Source organism: Parasteatoda tepidariorum, chromosome 1 (assembly GCF_982258835.1).
Source record: "Parasteatoda tepidariorum strain Cologne lab strain chromosome 1, Ptep-v5.0, whole genome shotgun sequence".
Lineage (NCBI taxonomy): Eukaryota > Metazoa > Arthropoda > Arachnida > Araneae > Theridiidae > Parasteatoda > Parasteatoda tepidariorum.
Genome location: NC_141755.1, coordinates 7,021,682 through 7,040,527, shown reverse-complemented (window position 1 = coordinate 7,040,527; position 18,846 = coordinate 7,021,682). Strand labels below are relative to the sequence as shown.

General features: G+C 27.7%; 1 protein-coding gene across 1 annotated transcript in view; it reads left to right on the top strand.

Moving 5' to 3' along the window:
* Positions 1 to 18,231, top strand: part of LOC107437203 (nose resistant to fluoxetine protein 6) — a 66,938-nt gene extending 48,707 nt beyond the window's left edge. Inside the window, exons 7-15 of the mRNA XM_043048748.3 lie at positions 2,629 to 2,722; positions 4,001 to 4,093; positions 6,614 to 6,779; positions 8,717 to 8,796; positions 10,390 to 10,512; positions 12,752 to 12,872; positions 14,337 to 14,523; positions 16,087 to 16,229; positions 17,877 to 18,231. Coding sequence (XP_042904682.1) covers positions 2,629 to 2,722; positions 4,001 to 4,093; positions 6,614 to 6,779; positions 8,717 to 8,796; positions 10,390 to 10,512; positions 12,752 to 12,872; positions 14,337 to 14,523; positions 16,087 to 16,229; positions 17,877 to 18,146 — 1,277 coding nt within the window. The 3' untranslated portion in view covers positions 18,147 to 18,231. The remainder of the gene's footprint in view (positions 1 to 2,628; positions 2,723 to 4,000; positions 4,094 to 6,613; positions 6,780 to 8,716; positions 8,797 to 10,389; positions 10,513 to 12,751; positions 12,873 to 14,336; positions 14,524 to 16,086; positions 16,230 to 17,876) is intronic.
* Positions 18,232 to 18,846: the final 615 nt, after the last annotated feature.

Below are 18,846 nucleotides of genomic sequence, written 5' to 3'. Positions count from 1 at the left end.
TGAAAAAATCAAAACATTAGCTAAATAAGAAACATATTAGCAAAATAAATTATCAAATATTGCTTCACTAATATTCTGCATTTTAAAGCGTGAAAATTCAATGCATAAATAAACGCGAAATATAAAAAAATTCAATGCATTCAATACAAACACTTAAACGTTTTTTAGACGTTTAGGTAGCTCCCAGTAGAAAAATATCAATTCAACAGCGGCCTTTTAAAGCATTCTCACTTCAATTAATTAATTAATTCCTAATTGAGTTTAAATTAAATATTGTCATGTTTTTAGTGCATGAATCTGAATTGAACAACCTGATAATGCTCACTCTGGTTATTGTTATCTGGTTGCTCACTACGTGCTCTTGCGCGCCGAATCCAATCAATTAAAAATGAAAACTGTTGCCAGCGCGAGAAAAGAAATATCATCGGTTTTATTGATACATACATACATACGTACGCATTAGCGTTTTATATAATAAGATTTACACAGAGACTTAGCACAAAGACAGGTACGAAGCTATGTTGAACATAAACAAACTAATTATGTGTTGAAGTTGCCAGTTCCGCAAAACAAAAATATATCATGTTTACAATAAAATCTAAATCAAATAATAAATCTAAGTTAAGTAAAGGAAGTATACGAGAAATAATTGTACTTCAACTCATTCGATGTGCGATACGGCTCTGTATTTAATTAACTTATCGTTAATTAACATTCTAACTTATGTAAAGAAACTTAGCTCAACTTTAATACGTCATTTTGCTGATGAAGATTAGCTGGCGCGCTGACGTCATAGGTCAGAAGCGTGGGTATAGGAGGTCTTTTTCTTCTTCTTGAAGTGCAAGCACCCAATTGAATCAGCAAATCGACATATTAATAAAAGAGTGAATTACTTTTTAGTTAAATAAAAAAGTATATTAATCTACGATTTGAGATGCAGTAATTGATGAGCGCTAAGTTTTTATCCTGTTGTTTACATGCCCCATCTGTTGTTTACTTACACAATCCCTAAATTCTGACAAATTTATAACGTATTTTCCTTGCTTTAATAAAATTGTTTCCGAACATCAATAAATCTGATATTTTGAACTTAAAGTACCCAGTATTTTGAATAATAAAATGAACGATTGCATTTAAAATCAATTAAAATTTCTAAATATTAAGTTTAAACTTGCAAAAACTAATGAACTATTTCTTTAAAATTTCCAACTATGGCAGTACCAAAAACATTTGTATTAATTATTAGCTACGAAATAAATCCCCCAATAATTCAACTCAAATAAATCATAAGTATTAAGTTTTGAGTAGTACAGTCACTTTGAGAGATCAGTTTAAAATAACGAATACTTAGTTCAGAGTAACCAGATTCAAATGATTCATGATGCACTCATTATTTTTCAAACTCATTTATTTCGAACTTTTTCAAGGGTCTGATATATTTCAAGGGTTGACAAATGATGTTGATATCTATAATTTAATCTAATATCTCCTTACATAAATTTCATATACTTTATATTAAAATTTCAGCATTTATTAAATTAGTTCCATCATATTTCAAATTCTTTTAAACTTGCAAAATTATAAAATAATTAATGGAAATACTTATTGAAAACGAATTAATTTTCTTTTATGATTTGCATCCAATACAGTTTTTTTGAGGAAATTTTTTCTGAATAATTTGACAAAAGTTATAAATCATTTTGTCTGTTTCATATGAGAAATTAAAAATCAAAAATAGAAAGAAATTTATATTAAAATCGTTTAGATGATGTTTTAAAGCAATTTAGTAAAACAGTAAATTCAATTTCACTTCTAAAATATTTCACAGTTAGCAAAAATTTGCTTTCTTAAAAAATTGATAACATACCAGAAATAAAAATACCGAAATGTTTTGTTTAAAGTTAACTATAGTTTATTATTCATTTGTTCGATTTAGTTTAATATTAATTGGTATGATATTTCTCTGAATTTTGATGTACTTCATTAAACAACAGTTAGTAAAAAAAAAAAATTTAACGAATTACACTTAATAGCTTTTGATATAAATATTAATTAATAAGTGCAGACAATATTTAAGCTACGAAATCAGACACAAAAAACGTATTTTCTCTGAATAAACATACCTTTTTTTCAACGGATTCAGATTTTCGACCCACAAAATAATGGGGGTAGCTGCAATCTGGGAACCGAAATTTGGTCCCCATAACTTGGTCAGGAGGACGATCCAAAGTTTGGTCCCCCCTAATGTTAATTTTATTTTTTGCGTATTTCGCCATATCTCTAGAACTTTTAAAGCAAATTGAAAAATCTTTGCACAAATTATCAAAATAAGTGTGTGATAGTAAAATTTTTTCTGAAAACACGTGAAATCATGAATATGTAAACCAAAAAGCTTTAAATGTAAAAGATTCACATTTCATTGTTAGTAATATAAAAATATTTCATATTAGGTAAAATCCAAATAACATTTTTGTAAAAAATATGTTTAAAAAATATCTCCCTTTATATCCTTTAAGGCTATTTAGATTAGAGTTTGTTTTAATGCTAAAGTATATTGTAAAAAATGATTGGAGCAGTCATGATTGATGTAAATTATACTACAAATCAAACATTATTTTCATATTCCAGGAAGTGCTTTTCAATTTTTCAAGTTCTTTGAAGAATGGTGGTTTACAATCTTTGCAAACGCCTCAGCTGGAGTAGATTCCCTATTTTTTATTGCGTAAGTATTATAAAAAGATATGATAAAAATACTTAAAATGCTATAAGCATTACAACATTTAAAGCGTGTTATTTTTTTTTATTATTATTTTTCGTCAGTTTAATTGAAAAGTTTTTTCAGTAAGAGAAAATTTTGATAAAAATCAACATTCTACTCAAATTTTTCAAATATACGTGTGGGAAAAGATATATAAATAACAAATTAACTTGTTCAATATAATAAAAGTCTTCTTTTAGCGTTACGAAATGTATGATACAATCATTAACAATGCACACTAAGTAAATTTTGACTATATGATCTATATACTGACATGCAATCTCCATGTTAGACCGTGCCTTGTTAATTAATTAACTGTGAATTGTAAATAATGAACTATATTTTAATTTACGAAATAAAAACATATAAACATATAATACTTGAACAAACATAACTTTTTTTCTGTTTTTGTCCATGAAATATATTTTTCACCTAATTTATAGTCAGGGAAGTAAATAAAAGCGTTCCTTAATGCTAATTTTTCTATAAGTTTATATTTGCCACCTGGAGCAAATTAAAAACTTCAGCGAATAATTATTAAATTTAATTACCCAAACAGATTGACGTGCTAAACTATCAAATATCCATATATTAACTACAGTCTTTCTCTAAACTGATACTGGAGTGAAACAACGTCGTCTCACTTTCAATATTTTTAAAATTTTGGAGAATAAAAAAAAGTGGTGGAAAAAAAAATTCCCGTTTTTAATCAATTTTCAAATAAAAAACATAATTAATATATTCATTTAATATTAATTAATTTAGTTTTCTAGCCATAATTATTTAAAAGTAAAGTACTTAACTTTGAAACATTTTGGATCAAATTACAGGGAAAAGTACCGGGAACGGGTACTTTTATCTGGTACTTTTTATCGTAAAATCCATTTTTACAGAAATATGTTACGGAACAATAAAAAATCTAATAAGCCGTCATTTTTACAGAAATAATTATCTTAAAACCTCTAAATCACTCTAAATAATTCTAATTAAATAAATATTACTGCAAAAATGACGATATAATATTTACGGTCTCAATGGATTTTACGGATGATGCACAAAAAACGCCGGTACGTACTTTATACTGTCATTTTTATTAAAAATTTTAAACAGTGTATTACATTATCGTACATTTCTAGCCGTTTTTCCCCCTTTAAATGTTTTGCTTATGTGACTTGTCATCGTTTATTTAACAAACCAATTAATTAAAATAATCTTCTAAATCAATCTAATTTATATTTACAGAGGATTGCAAGTTACCTATAGATTATGGTGGAAAAGCCAGAACCGTAATATCAACATAAATATTCCGAAATTCATTTTGAAATGGTATATCAGGTAAAACGTGTATCTTTCACTCAAAGGTATATATCTTACATAAAATTAATAATATCAGCTGGAATATACGTCGTTATGCAGACATTTGTATACTTTTCAAAAACAGTTTGTAATTTTAGTTTCAAAACTTAATTCCTCATTAAATTCCTAATTTTTTTCACTGGGGAAAAAAATTTGTTACAATTATACAATTACTTGATGTTGCCTGATGGGCGTGCGATACAAATACTTTATCTTGACAAATCTAAAGTAAGGTTTGCTTTTAAAACTACACATTTTTTAAATGACATATTTAGTCTATTTTTTTATTGAAATGTATAAGTTTAGAAATTTTATATGTAACACGAGGTCGCATAAATGTTGCGACAAACTTTTAGGGGAGTTAAGGCCATAATCAGGATTAAAACTGTATAGGAAACCATGCCGGAAATGTCGTCATATGCCGCTAGGGGTGCTTCCTTATTATAAACTCTTTCTTCTTTTGCTTCTGAACATAACAAAATTAGGAAGCTCTCCTAGCCATAGACGATGGTTTTTCCAGGCATGGCTTCCGATGCAATTTTAATCCTAATGAGATATAATAATTCGTTTATGTGACCCACTGTTATATACGACGTTATTAAACTTGAACATTTCAGCCAAAAAAATACTATAAAAATGTCATTTAAAAAAATAATAAATAAAGACTGTAACTCAGAGTGAAATATGGAAACCGCATTTCCTGTTCCAATTCAGTTAAAATGAATTGAAGGTTAGAAATACAATAAATAAACAACAAAATATTGAAGGACATGAAATTCCCAGAAATAATAAGGATATATAAATACGATAACAAAAATCATAATAGCTGATTTTTTTAAAATATACATATATATTAACGAACAATAAAAAACAAAGCGTAAACAATAATAAATAGACAATAGTTTGTTTATTTACGTGTAAAAGAAAGTTTTGCTTGATTAACAATGCTTTCATGCTTAAAGCGAAACTCATAGCTTTCTCCACAAAAAAAAGTGCAACAGCATGTACCTTATTAATGTCTCAGTCATTCTTGTCTGTATACTAAGATAAGCACACAAAGAAAAAAAATTCTGGTAAAATACCGTACTGCATAGTAATGACATTTCTGGTGAAAAACACCATTATTCCGGTTAATAAAACCAAAATATGCGGTATTTAAACCATTCATTCAATAATTTTTCCATTGATATGATAATTGTTCATTGATTGAAATTCTGGTTTTCAAAATTATAGTTTCTTTTAAAATTATAGTTCCTTCCGAAATTTAAATCACACATTTAGTAAAAAATGAAAAACTGAAAAGTAAACTTGACCGAATAAATGGCTTTTATGCCACGCATTAAGGTATCATGATAAAATAACCAAATTTTATCACATTTAATAAAACCAGATTTTATAATTAATTTTACCATTACTGAAGTGCTTCAGCAAAAATTAAAAAGCTTTTAGAGTTCCCATGCAATCAGAAACACTGTAAATTTAATCATATGCCTGAATTTTTTAACAAACTTTTTTTCCCTTTTTCACGTTTAACCAAAGTATCGCACGTTATGCTGTTGCCTTAATACCGTGCCAACAGTTTTATCGTGGACCACAGTTAGACTGTGTTGTAAAATCTTTAGTCCGTAATCGTAAATTAAACCTTTTTTAACTTAATCACATAATACTGCAATTCAATATGAACCGAAACATGGCTTAATTTAACATCTTATTAAAGACAGCAAATTAGCCAGTGACGACTGATTTTTATGAGAATGCATAATTCTAAGCCAACGAATCAAAGAAGAATGTTTTGAAACTAAACTTACATCATCAACTATTCAATAGAAAACAATAAATGCAATAAAAGCTACCAACATGTGCTGAAAATTACATTTTTATTTCATACAAATAAAATTCATAATGTATAAGTTATCAGTAAAAGTGTTTAATGCAAGTTTTATGCAACTGTAATGCAATGTTTATGGAAAACGAAATAGTAAAATTTTTGGTGACTTATTCTGAAATAAAATGTAGATCAGTTTAAACAGATAAGTCGATAGATTAAATATGTCATAATAGATCTTTCTCTTTTAGTGCAATTATTCTTAGGAAGAAGCAATAAATCAAAATCCATGTTGTTGTAATATATGTAAGCATACATTTTTCAAAACACATGTTTTTCAAAATGGAACCGAATTTAAAAATGTTTCCACGTCCAACAGAATATAAGATCGCAAATAAAAAAATTTCCGAAACTTTTTATCTTGGCCTTTCAAAATATTTGAACAAATTTTTATGATGAAAGTCAGTATATCAGTCAATAAGTCGAAGGTATATTAGTCTTCAAGATAAAAAGAAAAATAATAATAACTGTACAATGTCAGTAAAACTAGTCCGAGAAAATATTAAAATACTATAAATTAAAACTAATTAATATTAATCAGATAAAATTTTAATGAAAACACATTAAATTAGTTATAAAAAAATTATGTTGATGGAAATTTTTTTCTCCTGTAGATTTACATTGTCACAGGTGATAGTGATCGGATTACTTATGTGTTTACCTTTGTTGGGATATGGACCCATATGGGGAGATGTTGTGGCTCCCGTAATAGAAAACTGCAAGCAAAGATGGTGGATGAATATTCTAGCAATCAACAACTTCTTTTCATCAGATATAACAGTACGCATGTTTACTTATTCACTGTAAATTGGAATAACAATAATTACGAATTTTTAATTTTCATGAAGAAAAAAAATTAAACCCTATTTGTCTTTAAGCAACAGTTAAATTTACCTCCAAACTTAAAAAAGAATAATAAATAAGTAAAAAGACGTGGATATTAAGCCCGGACTATATGGAAGAATTTACCCCGACCCGCCCTTAATTAGGGCATACGGGTAAATGTTTATTAAAATAAAAAAAAATCCAGAAAACAGTTCAAACATAAAATACACATCAGACATGGCAACAGCCCATGAACATGACGGGCGTAGAGCAGCTAAAATCATGTAAGGTGATAAACATTTAAAACAGCAAAATATTAAAAGTGTCAATTAAAAGAATAATTTAAAAGAACAATTTAAAAGATAAACGTGCAAAATTTACAAAAGAACAATATTGTAAAACATTTAAAAACAGTACTTTAAAACCAATTAAATAGTACAAAAGTAAATATCAATAAAATTGGAGCAAGTAAAAGAAGAAGAGTTTATAAAAGACGTAGTAAAAAAAAAATGAGACACCCAAGCTGGAAGGAACAAGTTCCGAAACATTGAAGACCGTCCCCCAATACATCCTCTAAAGTTTGTTTAATAATCTTTTTTATGATATTTCTACAAGTCAGGTTAGCATAGCATTGATGTTGGCCAATATTATTAAAGTTATTGCCCCGGATTGTCTGGAATTGAGAACAGTTCATTAACAAGTGATCAATAGATTGAGAAGCCCGGACTATAGATGGGAATTTGTCCATGTCTCAACGTTTTCCCATTGTACAATAGAGGAAAAACTGTTCCATTTTTACAAGTAGATTAACGAGCATTCAAATGAGTTTTAGCTTACTTACTCAACTTTGGAAAAGTAATGAAGCTTACTTCACCATATATTATTTAAGATTATTAACACGTCTTAATCTGAATTTTTTATATATATCTAATGTTTAATCCGATATCTAATATCGAGTATCTAAACGTAATACTTTCTTTCTTAGTGTATAATTATGAGGTTTTTTTTTCAACCATTAAATTGTAATTCATGAAAATTTTCATGAATAAGACAGTGCGAAATACCGAGACAGAGAAAAAGACTTAATTGGATGAATTTTAGAGGGTCAATATCTTGTAATTTATCTATGTTTTTCAACATATAAGCTTGCTCTTGTGGAAATATCACGAGCAAAACTCGCGTATTCTAAGCTTTTTTTATTATATTTGATAAGAAACCAAGCTATTGATTTATTACTTCTCAATTTTTTTTTAAGAAAAACCATTTTAATTTATTTCTAAATGGATTTTCATTGATCCCTCAATTCTGAAGGAATCAATTTTTAATTTGATTTTGATAAACACTTTCCTTTTTGAAAGAAAAGAATCCTTGTTTTTAGTAATTTATATATTGTTTTTTATTGATTCTACAATTCTCAAATTTAAGAATCAATGAATTAGATTCATTTTTAAATTGATCTTTCTGTGTTTGCAATTAAAAAACTAATACAGAATGATGATCCATTTCTAAATTAATCTTTTAATGAAAATAATTTATAATTAAAATATTACCTCGATTCATATCTCATAAAGTTTTTAATTCTCAAGAATGAAACCCAATCACCAGATCAATTTTTAGATTGTGTGTCAAGCACATTTTAAAGAGAATATGAAATGAAATTTTTAAGAAAAATTGACATAAAGAAAATTTAAGCGCTGAAACATGCAGCGAAAGGTAAATGTTAAACATATCTAAATAATTTTACATACTCATTTTGTAACACGCGTGTATTTAATTAAAGCAAATATGTGTTTTGAATTATTAATTTATTGTCTTGAAAAAATGCTTCTGCCAGATAATTATTACTGATAAGGCTGATTTTGAATGTGTTAAGAAGTTTCTTTTAATTTTAGTGTCTACCGCACACCTGGTTAATATGTTGCATGATGCACTTATTCATTGTAGCTCCTGTAATATTTTTAATTCTTAACAAGTAAGTATTACTTTCAAAAAATAAATTTGCTGTAATTTATGTTAAAAAATAATGCGAAATGCAGAAAGAAGCTTAAAATATTATGCCTATCATAAATAATTTTTAAATTGAAATTACAAAGCAATATAGGAAAAGAAATGTTTGTAGTAAATATCTCTGATTTTAGTAAACACATGATATGATTAAAATGAGATTAGATTGAGATGAGATTAAAATCACAAAAAATCAATTTCTCTTGGATAAAACTCAAAGACGTTACCTTTCATCAATCGGGCAAAATAGAGGGGGGGAACTAGGCTCTGATTATTTTAATACCATTTCTGTTCTGATTAACATCGTAAATGATTTGTCAGGTTTTTATAACATTTTTGTTTATCACTTAAATTTTTAGGTAAATCACTATAGTTATGACCTTTATGGGAAATAAAAAAATTATAATGTCTGTTAATAAGATCAAAATATATGATATTTAAACCATTCATATGGTAATTATTCTGTTCATACGGTAATGATTTACCGGAAATTCTTGTCTTGAAAATTACGGTTTTTATTACCACACATTTAGTAAAAAATATAAACTTAAAAGTAAATTTAGCCAAATAAATTTGAATGCTAAACTCTAATATGCCTCTGCCATACTCTAATTCTTCAAGATAAAATTACTAAATTTAACCATATTTAATACATTTTATCACTTATTATAAAACCATATTTAAGTGTTAATTTTACAAAAATTGCTTCGATGAAAAATAAAGAGCAAAAATAAGAACTTTTATTTAATTTATTGCACCTATTAGAGCCATAAAATAGTTTTTGATATAGCTACCTTTGTTTAGAAGGTTAATTCTTTCTAATTTTTAATGATTAAAGTTTGATATAGAATTTAAAATATTGTGACTCAAGTTCCGCAACTTTTAATATTTATATTGATTTTACCATAAGATGTACAAAAAACAAAACATATAATTTTTAAGTTATTAAAATTTCTGTAAGTTTTTAAAAGTTCCTTTCTATAAGCGGAAATAAAATCTTTTATCTTTTATTCAATTTACTGCACCCATTTGTGCCATAAATTCATGTCGTAAAATGTGACTAGCTTTGTTTAGAATGTTCTTAATATTTTTTAATGATTAAAGTTTGATGCATAATTTAAAATATTGTGACTTAAGTCACACAACTTTTAATATTTATATTGATTTTATCATAAAATGAACTAAAAAGAATGCGAATAATATTATTTCATTGATAGTATCTGATGATATGTTAACGAAATATTTATCATATGATACGTGAATTAACCATATAAAAACAATATTTATGAACTATAAATTATTATCAGACTATATTTTAAAATGAAAGTAGTTGTACATTATGATCATTTCAATTTTTATGTCGTTATATTCTTCTTCTGTTTAGACTAATTTTATAACAACAGGAAATCTTCGTTCTTTGCCTTTATCATAAGTCGCCTTTCTAAAGTTTTTTCCTGAAAGACTAAAAATTAAAACAATTAAAATTTTGTTTCTAAAATTTGACGTTTATATTTGTTTATAAATTTAAACAATTACTACATTTTAATTTATTTTTAATTAGATCGACTCCTATTGGAATCTTCGTAAATGTGATGCTAATTTTGGGAAGCGGTGCTGCCATTGCCATAGTCACACTCATGAATGAATTTCCTCCAGCACCAGCCTTCTACTTCCTGAGTTTCATGTAAAATTTCATTTTTAATAACATACTATTAGTATAAGATGCTCTACACCGTAAAAAAGTCCGGTTCAAATTACGGTAAAATCTTACGGAACAAAATATCTGATATAGCGTAATTTTTACAGAAATATTTACTGTAATACTGAGTAGCAGTAATATTTACTGTAAAATCACTGAATTACTGTAATTAATTAAATATTATTGTAAAAATTACGGTGTAATATTTTACGGTAGTCCTTTCAACCGTAATTTGATGCGGAACTTTTTACAGTGTATTCAAAATGTGTTGTCATCTTATAAGTCAGCTACCTTTTAGTGAAATAAAATTCCGTTATTGAAGTGATATGAGTTTTTCAACTCTAGAGAAGGGATGCTGGTTGTATACGTGGTCAATAATGAAGAAGATTGTATTGTTGTGGCAACGTAAGTCAGAACTTCCGAGCTGCAAAGGAATGTATGTAAGTCATTTTCTCGGCGAAAGGTAATTCGTAGCTTTGAAAGACTAGATTGTCTTATAAAGTGTCTCTATAAATGTTTCTTACTTACAGCGCTAAAAACAAATTCTAAAGCCGGAATGAATCTATAAAACTTTCGAGGCGTCCTAATTGAATCTGCGATTTTAGGAACAAATACAATTCTGCTTCAAACACAATTTTTGAATATTCACAAGAAGACTATAAAAAATTCCGGATCAAATTACGGTAAAAAAGTACTGGCACCTTGAATGCAGCATTCATAAAATCCCTTTTACCATAAAATCCATATTTACTGTAAAATTTTACACCTTAATTTTTACAATTATCTCTATTATATAAAACGCTAATACGTACGTATGTATGTATCAATAAAACCGATGATATTTCTTTTCTCGCGCTGGCAACAGTTTTCAATTTTAATTGATTGGATTCGGCGCGCAAGAGCACGTAGTGAGCAACCAGATAACAATAACCAGAGTGAGCATTATCACGTTGTTCAATTCAGATTCATGCACTAAAAACATGACAATATTTAATTTAAACTCAATTAGGAATTAATTAATTAATTGAAGTGAGAATGCTTTAACAGGCCGCTGTTGAATTGATATTTTTCTACTGGGAGCTACCTAAACGTCTAAAAAACGTTTAAGTGTTTGTATTGGATGCATTGAATTTTTTTTATATTTCGCGTTTATTTACGCATTGAATTTTCACGCTTTAAAATGCAGAATATTAGTGAAGCAATATTTGATAATTTATTTTGCTAATATGTTTCTTATTTAGCTAATGTTTTGATTTTTTCACCATGTACAATCTAAATAGCTAATATACTTTTTTTAAAAGCCAATAAGAACATTGATAGAATTCTTATACATAAGTACAATACTATGTCTTTGATGATAAAATACTATGTCTTTGATGATAAAATACTATGTCTTTGATGATAAAATACTATGTCTTTGATGATAATATATTATGTCTTTGTGCTAGAACATTGTGTTCATTGGCGAGCGAGCGCAGCAAGCCATGGTTCACGGCGTGAACTACATAGGATTGCGTAGCAATTCTCGGGGGTTGGCGAGCGTTAGCGAGCAGGGGGCGGAGCCTCCTAGTATTTATTTAATTTCAGTAATTTTATTGTAAATACTACTGTAAAAAGTACAGGCACCTTGAGTACCGGTACTTTTAATCGTAATTTGATTCAGAAATTTTTACGCTGTGAAACTTACTTCAAAGAGATCGATGATTTTAAAATTCAATAATAAATAGCCTGTATCTTCTAATCATCTTAAATACACTTATTTTCAATTTATTTTTTGTACCTTTTTTATATATGTTCAAGCTCACCCTTTAAAGTTTAATGTTTCCCTTCTTCGTAAGGAGACGTTGTTAAGCTTATTTTTTTTTTAGCAGAAATGAGTCAGACTTGCTCCCACCATATGTAACAGATACGTGTCCGTCCAACTACTACGGTGTTTATTATGTTTTTCGTTATAAATTATTTGTTTTATACAAGCTGCTACCTCATATTTTGGTCCTTCTTGCGAAACATATCGAACGTAATTTGTGGATAACGCAACTTACAATCAGCAAATAAAAAATTCCCGCGATCGAAACAATCACATAACAACGCTCTCTTGCGGAGGAGGGGAACATTAAACTTTTAAGGGTGAGCTTGAACAATACAATTCATACAAAAATTTTCCAGCAATTTCTTTTTCTTAATAAAAATAAAACATGTGTATTTAATATAAATATTTTTACAGTAACATCAAAACAGTGTGGGAAAAATTATTCATCCAAGCATATGACCATGTAGGTTCCTTTTGCATAGGAATTCTTTTAGGATTTTTCTTCAACAAATATGAAAAGGTTCAGCTTAAAAAGGTAAATGCTTCATTTCATTTTAAATGCAATGTTATGTAAATAAATTATTAAAATAATATAACACATTATAATTTCTAAAAATATAATAGTTTATTTCACATATAGCATATTTAATAGCAAAAATTTCTCATTTAACCAATTCTTCATAAAGAAGTTCTTGCAGTTTCAGAAAAAAGTAAAACTGAATTCGAAAATAAAATAAAATCCAAGATAATAAATTACAAGATGAATAATAAATAAAATACGACATGAATGCAGAAAAAAAGTGGAGAATTGAAATGAAAAATGTCTAGTTATTTCCAAAAAAAACATGAATTATGCATAGAATTTGCTCTTTAATGCCGAATACCGTCTAAAAGTGAAGAAAAAAATGCGTTGCAATTAATAAAACATTTTCCATATGGCTTAGGGATTCTACACTTTTTTACATTCTGTAGAAAACCGGTAACAAATAGGTCTCCTTATGATAGTTTTTTGAATAAAAGCATTTGTATGTTTCTGGAATGAACTTCCTTTAAATAACAGCCTTATCATGATATTTTTTCATACTTTGACTAAAAAACATTAATCATTATATAAAATACTTACGTACTACATATAATGCTAAAGTATATAATAATTCTTATACATTTCATTCTAAAAACGTTTGGCAAGTACAGAAGTATTTATACAATGCAATGTATTTTGTAGAAAGCCGAATTTTCATACGTTACAATTAAAAAGATATTACGCTTTTTCTTTCTTTTTTTTAAAATAAAATTATACAATTTCAGTGTTTGCGCTTATTTATGAAGAAAAAATAATTACTGAAAAGTTAAAATAACAACTGAGTGACAATCTAAAAACAATTTAATCAATTTTCTTCTTTTTTTCCGTGGTGTTATGGTGCACAATTTTTCTCGCGGGTTTTCTGAAATTTCTAATCAATGAGTTTCTTATGTATGTTTAAAGTCAAAATTGCACTAAAAGTCAATTTAAAAAAAAAATAATACATAATTTTAAATCTTACAAGTCAAATTTTTAAAATTCGCGAAAAAAATTTTTTTATTAAGTATGCTAGAAAAATAAAGGATTAAATTAAAAATCAGTTCACTAGTTTCACAGAAAAACAAGAAAGTTGAAATTCTACAAAACACATGAACTTTGTGACTATGTCCAATTTCATGCCATCAAAATGTGCTAGAGGCGTGTCCTATTGGTTTGATTTAGATAGTCAAATAAAAATTTTATTTAGAAATACAAACGCGAAAATTTTCATAGTTGCACCCAATTCAAAATAAATAAATATTCTAATAGTATATTAAACGTATTGATTATTAAAAATACTTTATATAATTAGCATGTATTAAAAATTAAATTATAAAAGCACTTGTTTGAAGATATAATTATTTTTTTATATGAAGTTTAAAACACCGGAACACAGTCTTGAGTCGGCCTAATATTTTTTTCTCCGCTACATTACAGAAACTAGTTGTTTTCGGCTGGTGCAGTGCCATCATTTGCAATTTGGCTGTCATGTGCGGTCTCTATGGATACAGACATGGAGAACCTATGGAAATCACTCTATCAGCCATCTATGCAGCTGTACATAGAGTTGTATGGTCTGTTGGAATTGCTTGGATCGTTTTTGCTTGCGCTTATGGTTATGGAGGTAAAGTTATTAATATTTTCACTTGCATACATGTTTAAAAAAATATCGAATACGAAAGTCGTTTACAATCTACGAGAACAGCCGTTTTAAACGATTCGAGGAGGTTATAACCTCAAATATGCTAGCAGACGATATTTTAAGTTACGAAATCAGACACAAAAGCGTACTTTCGCTGAATAAACATACTTTTTTTATGCATTCAAATTTCTAACCCCTAAATAAGGGGCAATGCCGCAATCAGGGGAATATGGTCCCAATAGTTTGGTCAAGAGAAAGATTCAAAGTTTGGTTCTCTTAATATTATTTTACTTTTTGCTTCTTTCGCAATATCTTGAGAATTAAGTGAATCGGAAACTTTTGGCACACATTATAAAATTCGTTTATCTAAAGATAGAAAATAATTTTCAATAATTATTTAGTAATTTTGTCATTTTATTTAATATCAGTCGAAAGTATTTTGAATCATAAGGTATACAAGTTTCCACATTATTTAAAAGGGTACAATTTTATAAATCAGAATACAAAATTTAAACATTGCCGATTGAATAATTCGTAATAATTTTAAAGAAGTCGTATAGTTAAAATTTGATTTCTAAAGAATTATTCCACCGACTTCGTAGAAAATTTGTAAAGTTACATCTTTTAAAATAATCCTTAACATCCCTTAAATAATCCATAAAACTGCATCCTTTAAAATGATGTAAAAATTTGTATATCTTACAGTTCAATATTTTATGACTATTAATAAATAAAATGATACAAAATACGAAAATAAAAATAGTTACTAAGAATTATTTTTTGCATGGAATTACTATTGGATAAACAAATTTTATAATTGTGTGCAAACATTTTTTAAATCTCTGAAAAATTTCTCAAATTATGGCGAAATACGCATAATGTAAAAGTAACATAAAAAGGTCCAAACTAAACTATTGGGACCATATTTCTCACATTGGGACCATATTTCTCACATGCACGTACACAATATTTGTTATTCTTGGTTAATCGTCAATTTTACGTAAGTTATCTCAATAAAAACAAATTGAAATGGTATGTTGGTGATTTTCTTCTAAAAACTGATGTAAAAAGTTTGAACACAAGGAACTTATTATTTTTTTCTTGACCAGAAGTGACTTCTGCTGTCTATTAACAGTATTTTTCATTCATTTTAACCTATAAAAAATCAGTTGATAGCTCAAAAATCAATTTTCTTTCACAAGATTAAATTTTACATTGATCAAAATGAATGAAGAGAACAGTTACCGGATAGTACATGCAAAATTATTTGAGAGAATTCCTTTCCAAATAGGATTTTAGTAAAAACATTAATATCGATTTTATAAAAAATCCTGATGTGATTGGGGAAAATGAAGGTCATTTTCAAAATCAGCACATCAAATAACATATAAATCAACAATAACTTCTCTTGTATTTTTCAAAAAGGCTTGTGTAATTAGATCAAAAGTTATTCAAGGTGGTCCGTTTTTTTTTTTTTTTCTTTCTTCTATACTGTGCATGTTTTTTGTATAATTATGCTTTACATAAAATTGATATTGTTTACAGGTTTTGTAAACAGTATTTTATCATGGAAATTGTTCATTCCCTTTGAAAGATTAGCTAATCTGATATACCTCCTGCACCCTCTGATCTTATTTCTGCATGAAGGACAACTCAGAGAAAGAATGTACATGGCTCATTTAGATCAGGCAAGTAGTACATTTTCATAAAAACAAACATATATTTAAGTTTAAAGTTTTATTGAAAAATAATGTCCTCAAAACTAAAAGTAGAATTTCACCTGGCAATAAAATCATGAGAGTGGCAACAGAACTTAAAGTTCAATTGTGTTAATTGTTTCCAAGACGCATTAGAGCACCCAATAGCAGAACAACTGCCGCCTCTTTAAAACAAATTTCTCGAAATCAAAAACAAGTAATTACGTTAAAAAATAAGTCAAAAGATGATGTAAACTAAAAAATCAATACAAGCAAATTTTCCACAGGAACTTCAATAGTGGGGATAAGCCGGAATCTAAGTATTCAATTATAAGAATTTGAAAAATTTTCAATTATAAGAACAATACATTGATCGTATTCAGTGGGATAATTCGGCAACGATTACTAAATGCTTTTATAAATAAGTACGTAAGTAATAAATGCAAAAATAAAATAGCTAAATTTAATATTATACTATTATGTTGTTATAAGGAAAATGTATAATTTTCTCGATTCTAATTAATGTCATTACCCACATCAGGATTCAATTATATGTTAAAACTTTAAAATTATTTATATTGCATTGCTAAATTATTGGTTTTAAGAGTTAGTTAAAAAATAAAATGGAAATTTAGAAGAACTGTGCACAAAAGTTTTAATTGAATGCGACACAGAGATTCGCATGCATTCAAATAGAAACATGATTTACAACAAAATACACACGCACACTTGACACGAAAGCTCTTTTTCAGAGAAAATGGCACATCACTATTTCATTAGAAAAATGTCGAAGAAACATTACAAAAATTGGAATATATCAAGATATAGGGGGTATCGACTTTTCATGCTGCCAATGATGTTGTCACACACTGAAATGGGAAGCAAAGACTAGACATTAAATTGCCCTTTTTCTAGCTTATCACATATAACAAGCGGAGAGGAAAACTCAAAGCAGCTAATTATTTGCAAAAGTAATACGAATTATTTTAATACCGGATTTAAGTCTAGAGATATGGCTGGCTAAGTCGTTCAAGAAATCAAAGCAACTGAATCCTTTAAAAAGGGAAGACATGGTTCCAAAAGCACATGTTAAAAAACTCATGGTAGCAACAGAGCGTCTGCTAAAGACATCCACTTTATTCACACTTTTTTTTTTTCAAATTGGAAAAATTTAACACTAAAAAGTAGGCTAAAATAGAGTAAGGAACTTATGGCTTCTTCAAAATTCTATGATTAGAATAAAAATAATCAACACAATATGGTATAACATATTTTTGGTATTGTAAATCCAAAACATTTTATAAAAATGTTCTGGCTCAAACATTAATTTGAAACCAAATAGATTGGAATAAATAAACAGAGCTAATTAAATACCACATTCTTGGGTATAATTCTGATTGCAGAGCTCTTTTCCTTTATTACTCCTACCTAAATAAAAATTAGGATAGCATTGAGATATAAAGATAGCAATGCAATTAACCACGGAAGTATATTCTTTTCAGAAATCCTCACATTCCAATCCACCTTATTGAAAAGCAACATATTTCAACAATAATTATTAAAGACTGTTATAATTCATCTTGTTTTTCACAAATATAATGTAAGAAACTTGATATTGCTTTCCCCATTCTCTTTCAGGCGATGTATGCTACAGCTTGTATCGTCTTCACAGTAGCCATAGCATGTATTTGCTATGTTACATGCGTTGCTCCATTTCTTTACTTTGAAAAATACATGTGGTACTACACTTCGAAACCAAAATGCAGCATTGAATCTAATGGAAAGCCTATCACAAAAATCAAAGAAGGTTTGCCATCCAATAATATTGATATCTGTCAAGAAAAATTTGAATATTTTAGGAACTCCATCAGAGTTCATGGAAGACAAGAAAAAATATTTAAGACTTAAAAGTAAATTGAAACAAACAATTTCTTTGTATATAGTGTACATATTCATGTATCATCCTTCGATTAAAAACAATTTACATCATTAACTGATTTGTTACATATTTCAATGCATGTTCATAAATTTCCTAACTTGTGTACTTAATATATGATGTTTGGTTTCAAAAGCAATTCAGTTTAATTTCAGAAGATGAAAAAAAATTTCTCTTTAGGACATCTTAACTAAAAGAAACAATGAAAAAATAGATTTTTAAAAATTAACGTCAAAGTTTCATACAGTAACTTCCCATTAAGGTGTGTCTTGGATTTTTTTTTAAACGAATCTCCATTAAACAAGAGCATGTTTTGGATATCTGCCATTACAAAATCGTAATTAATGTTAAGAGCAACGCCTAATACTCATCCTCTAATAAGTATGAATGATATCCATGATACGTTTATTAAAATCTAAGAGAGGAGGGAAGCTTTTTCTTTCATCCTAAGCAATTTTTGAGCTATTGCAGTTATATTTCCTCCAACAATCCCAATAAGAAACTTTATGAAAATGTTCATTGTATTATAAATGGCGCTTTCAAACTTATATATATATTAAAAAAAAAAGATTTTAAGAAAGAAGAAAAAAACAATTCCTACAACCTTAAGAAAATTTTGAACCATATCAGTTAGATTTTCACCTACAGTTGCAATAAGACATCTTATTAAAA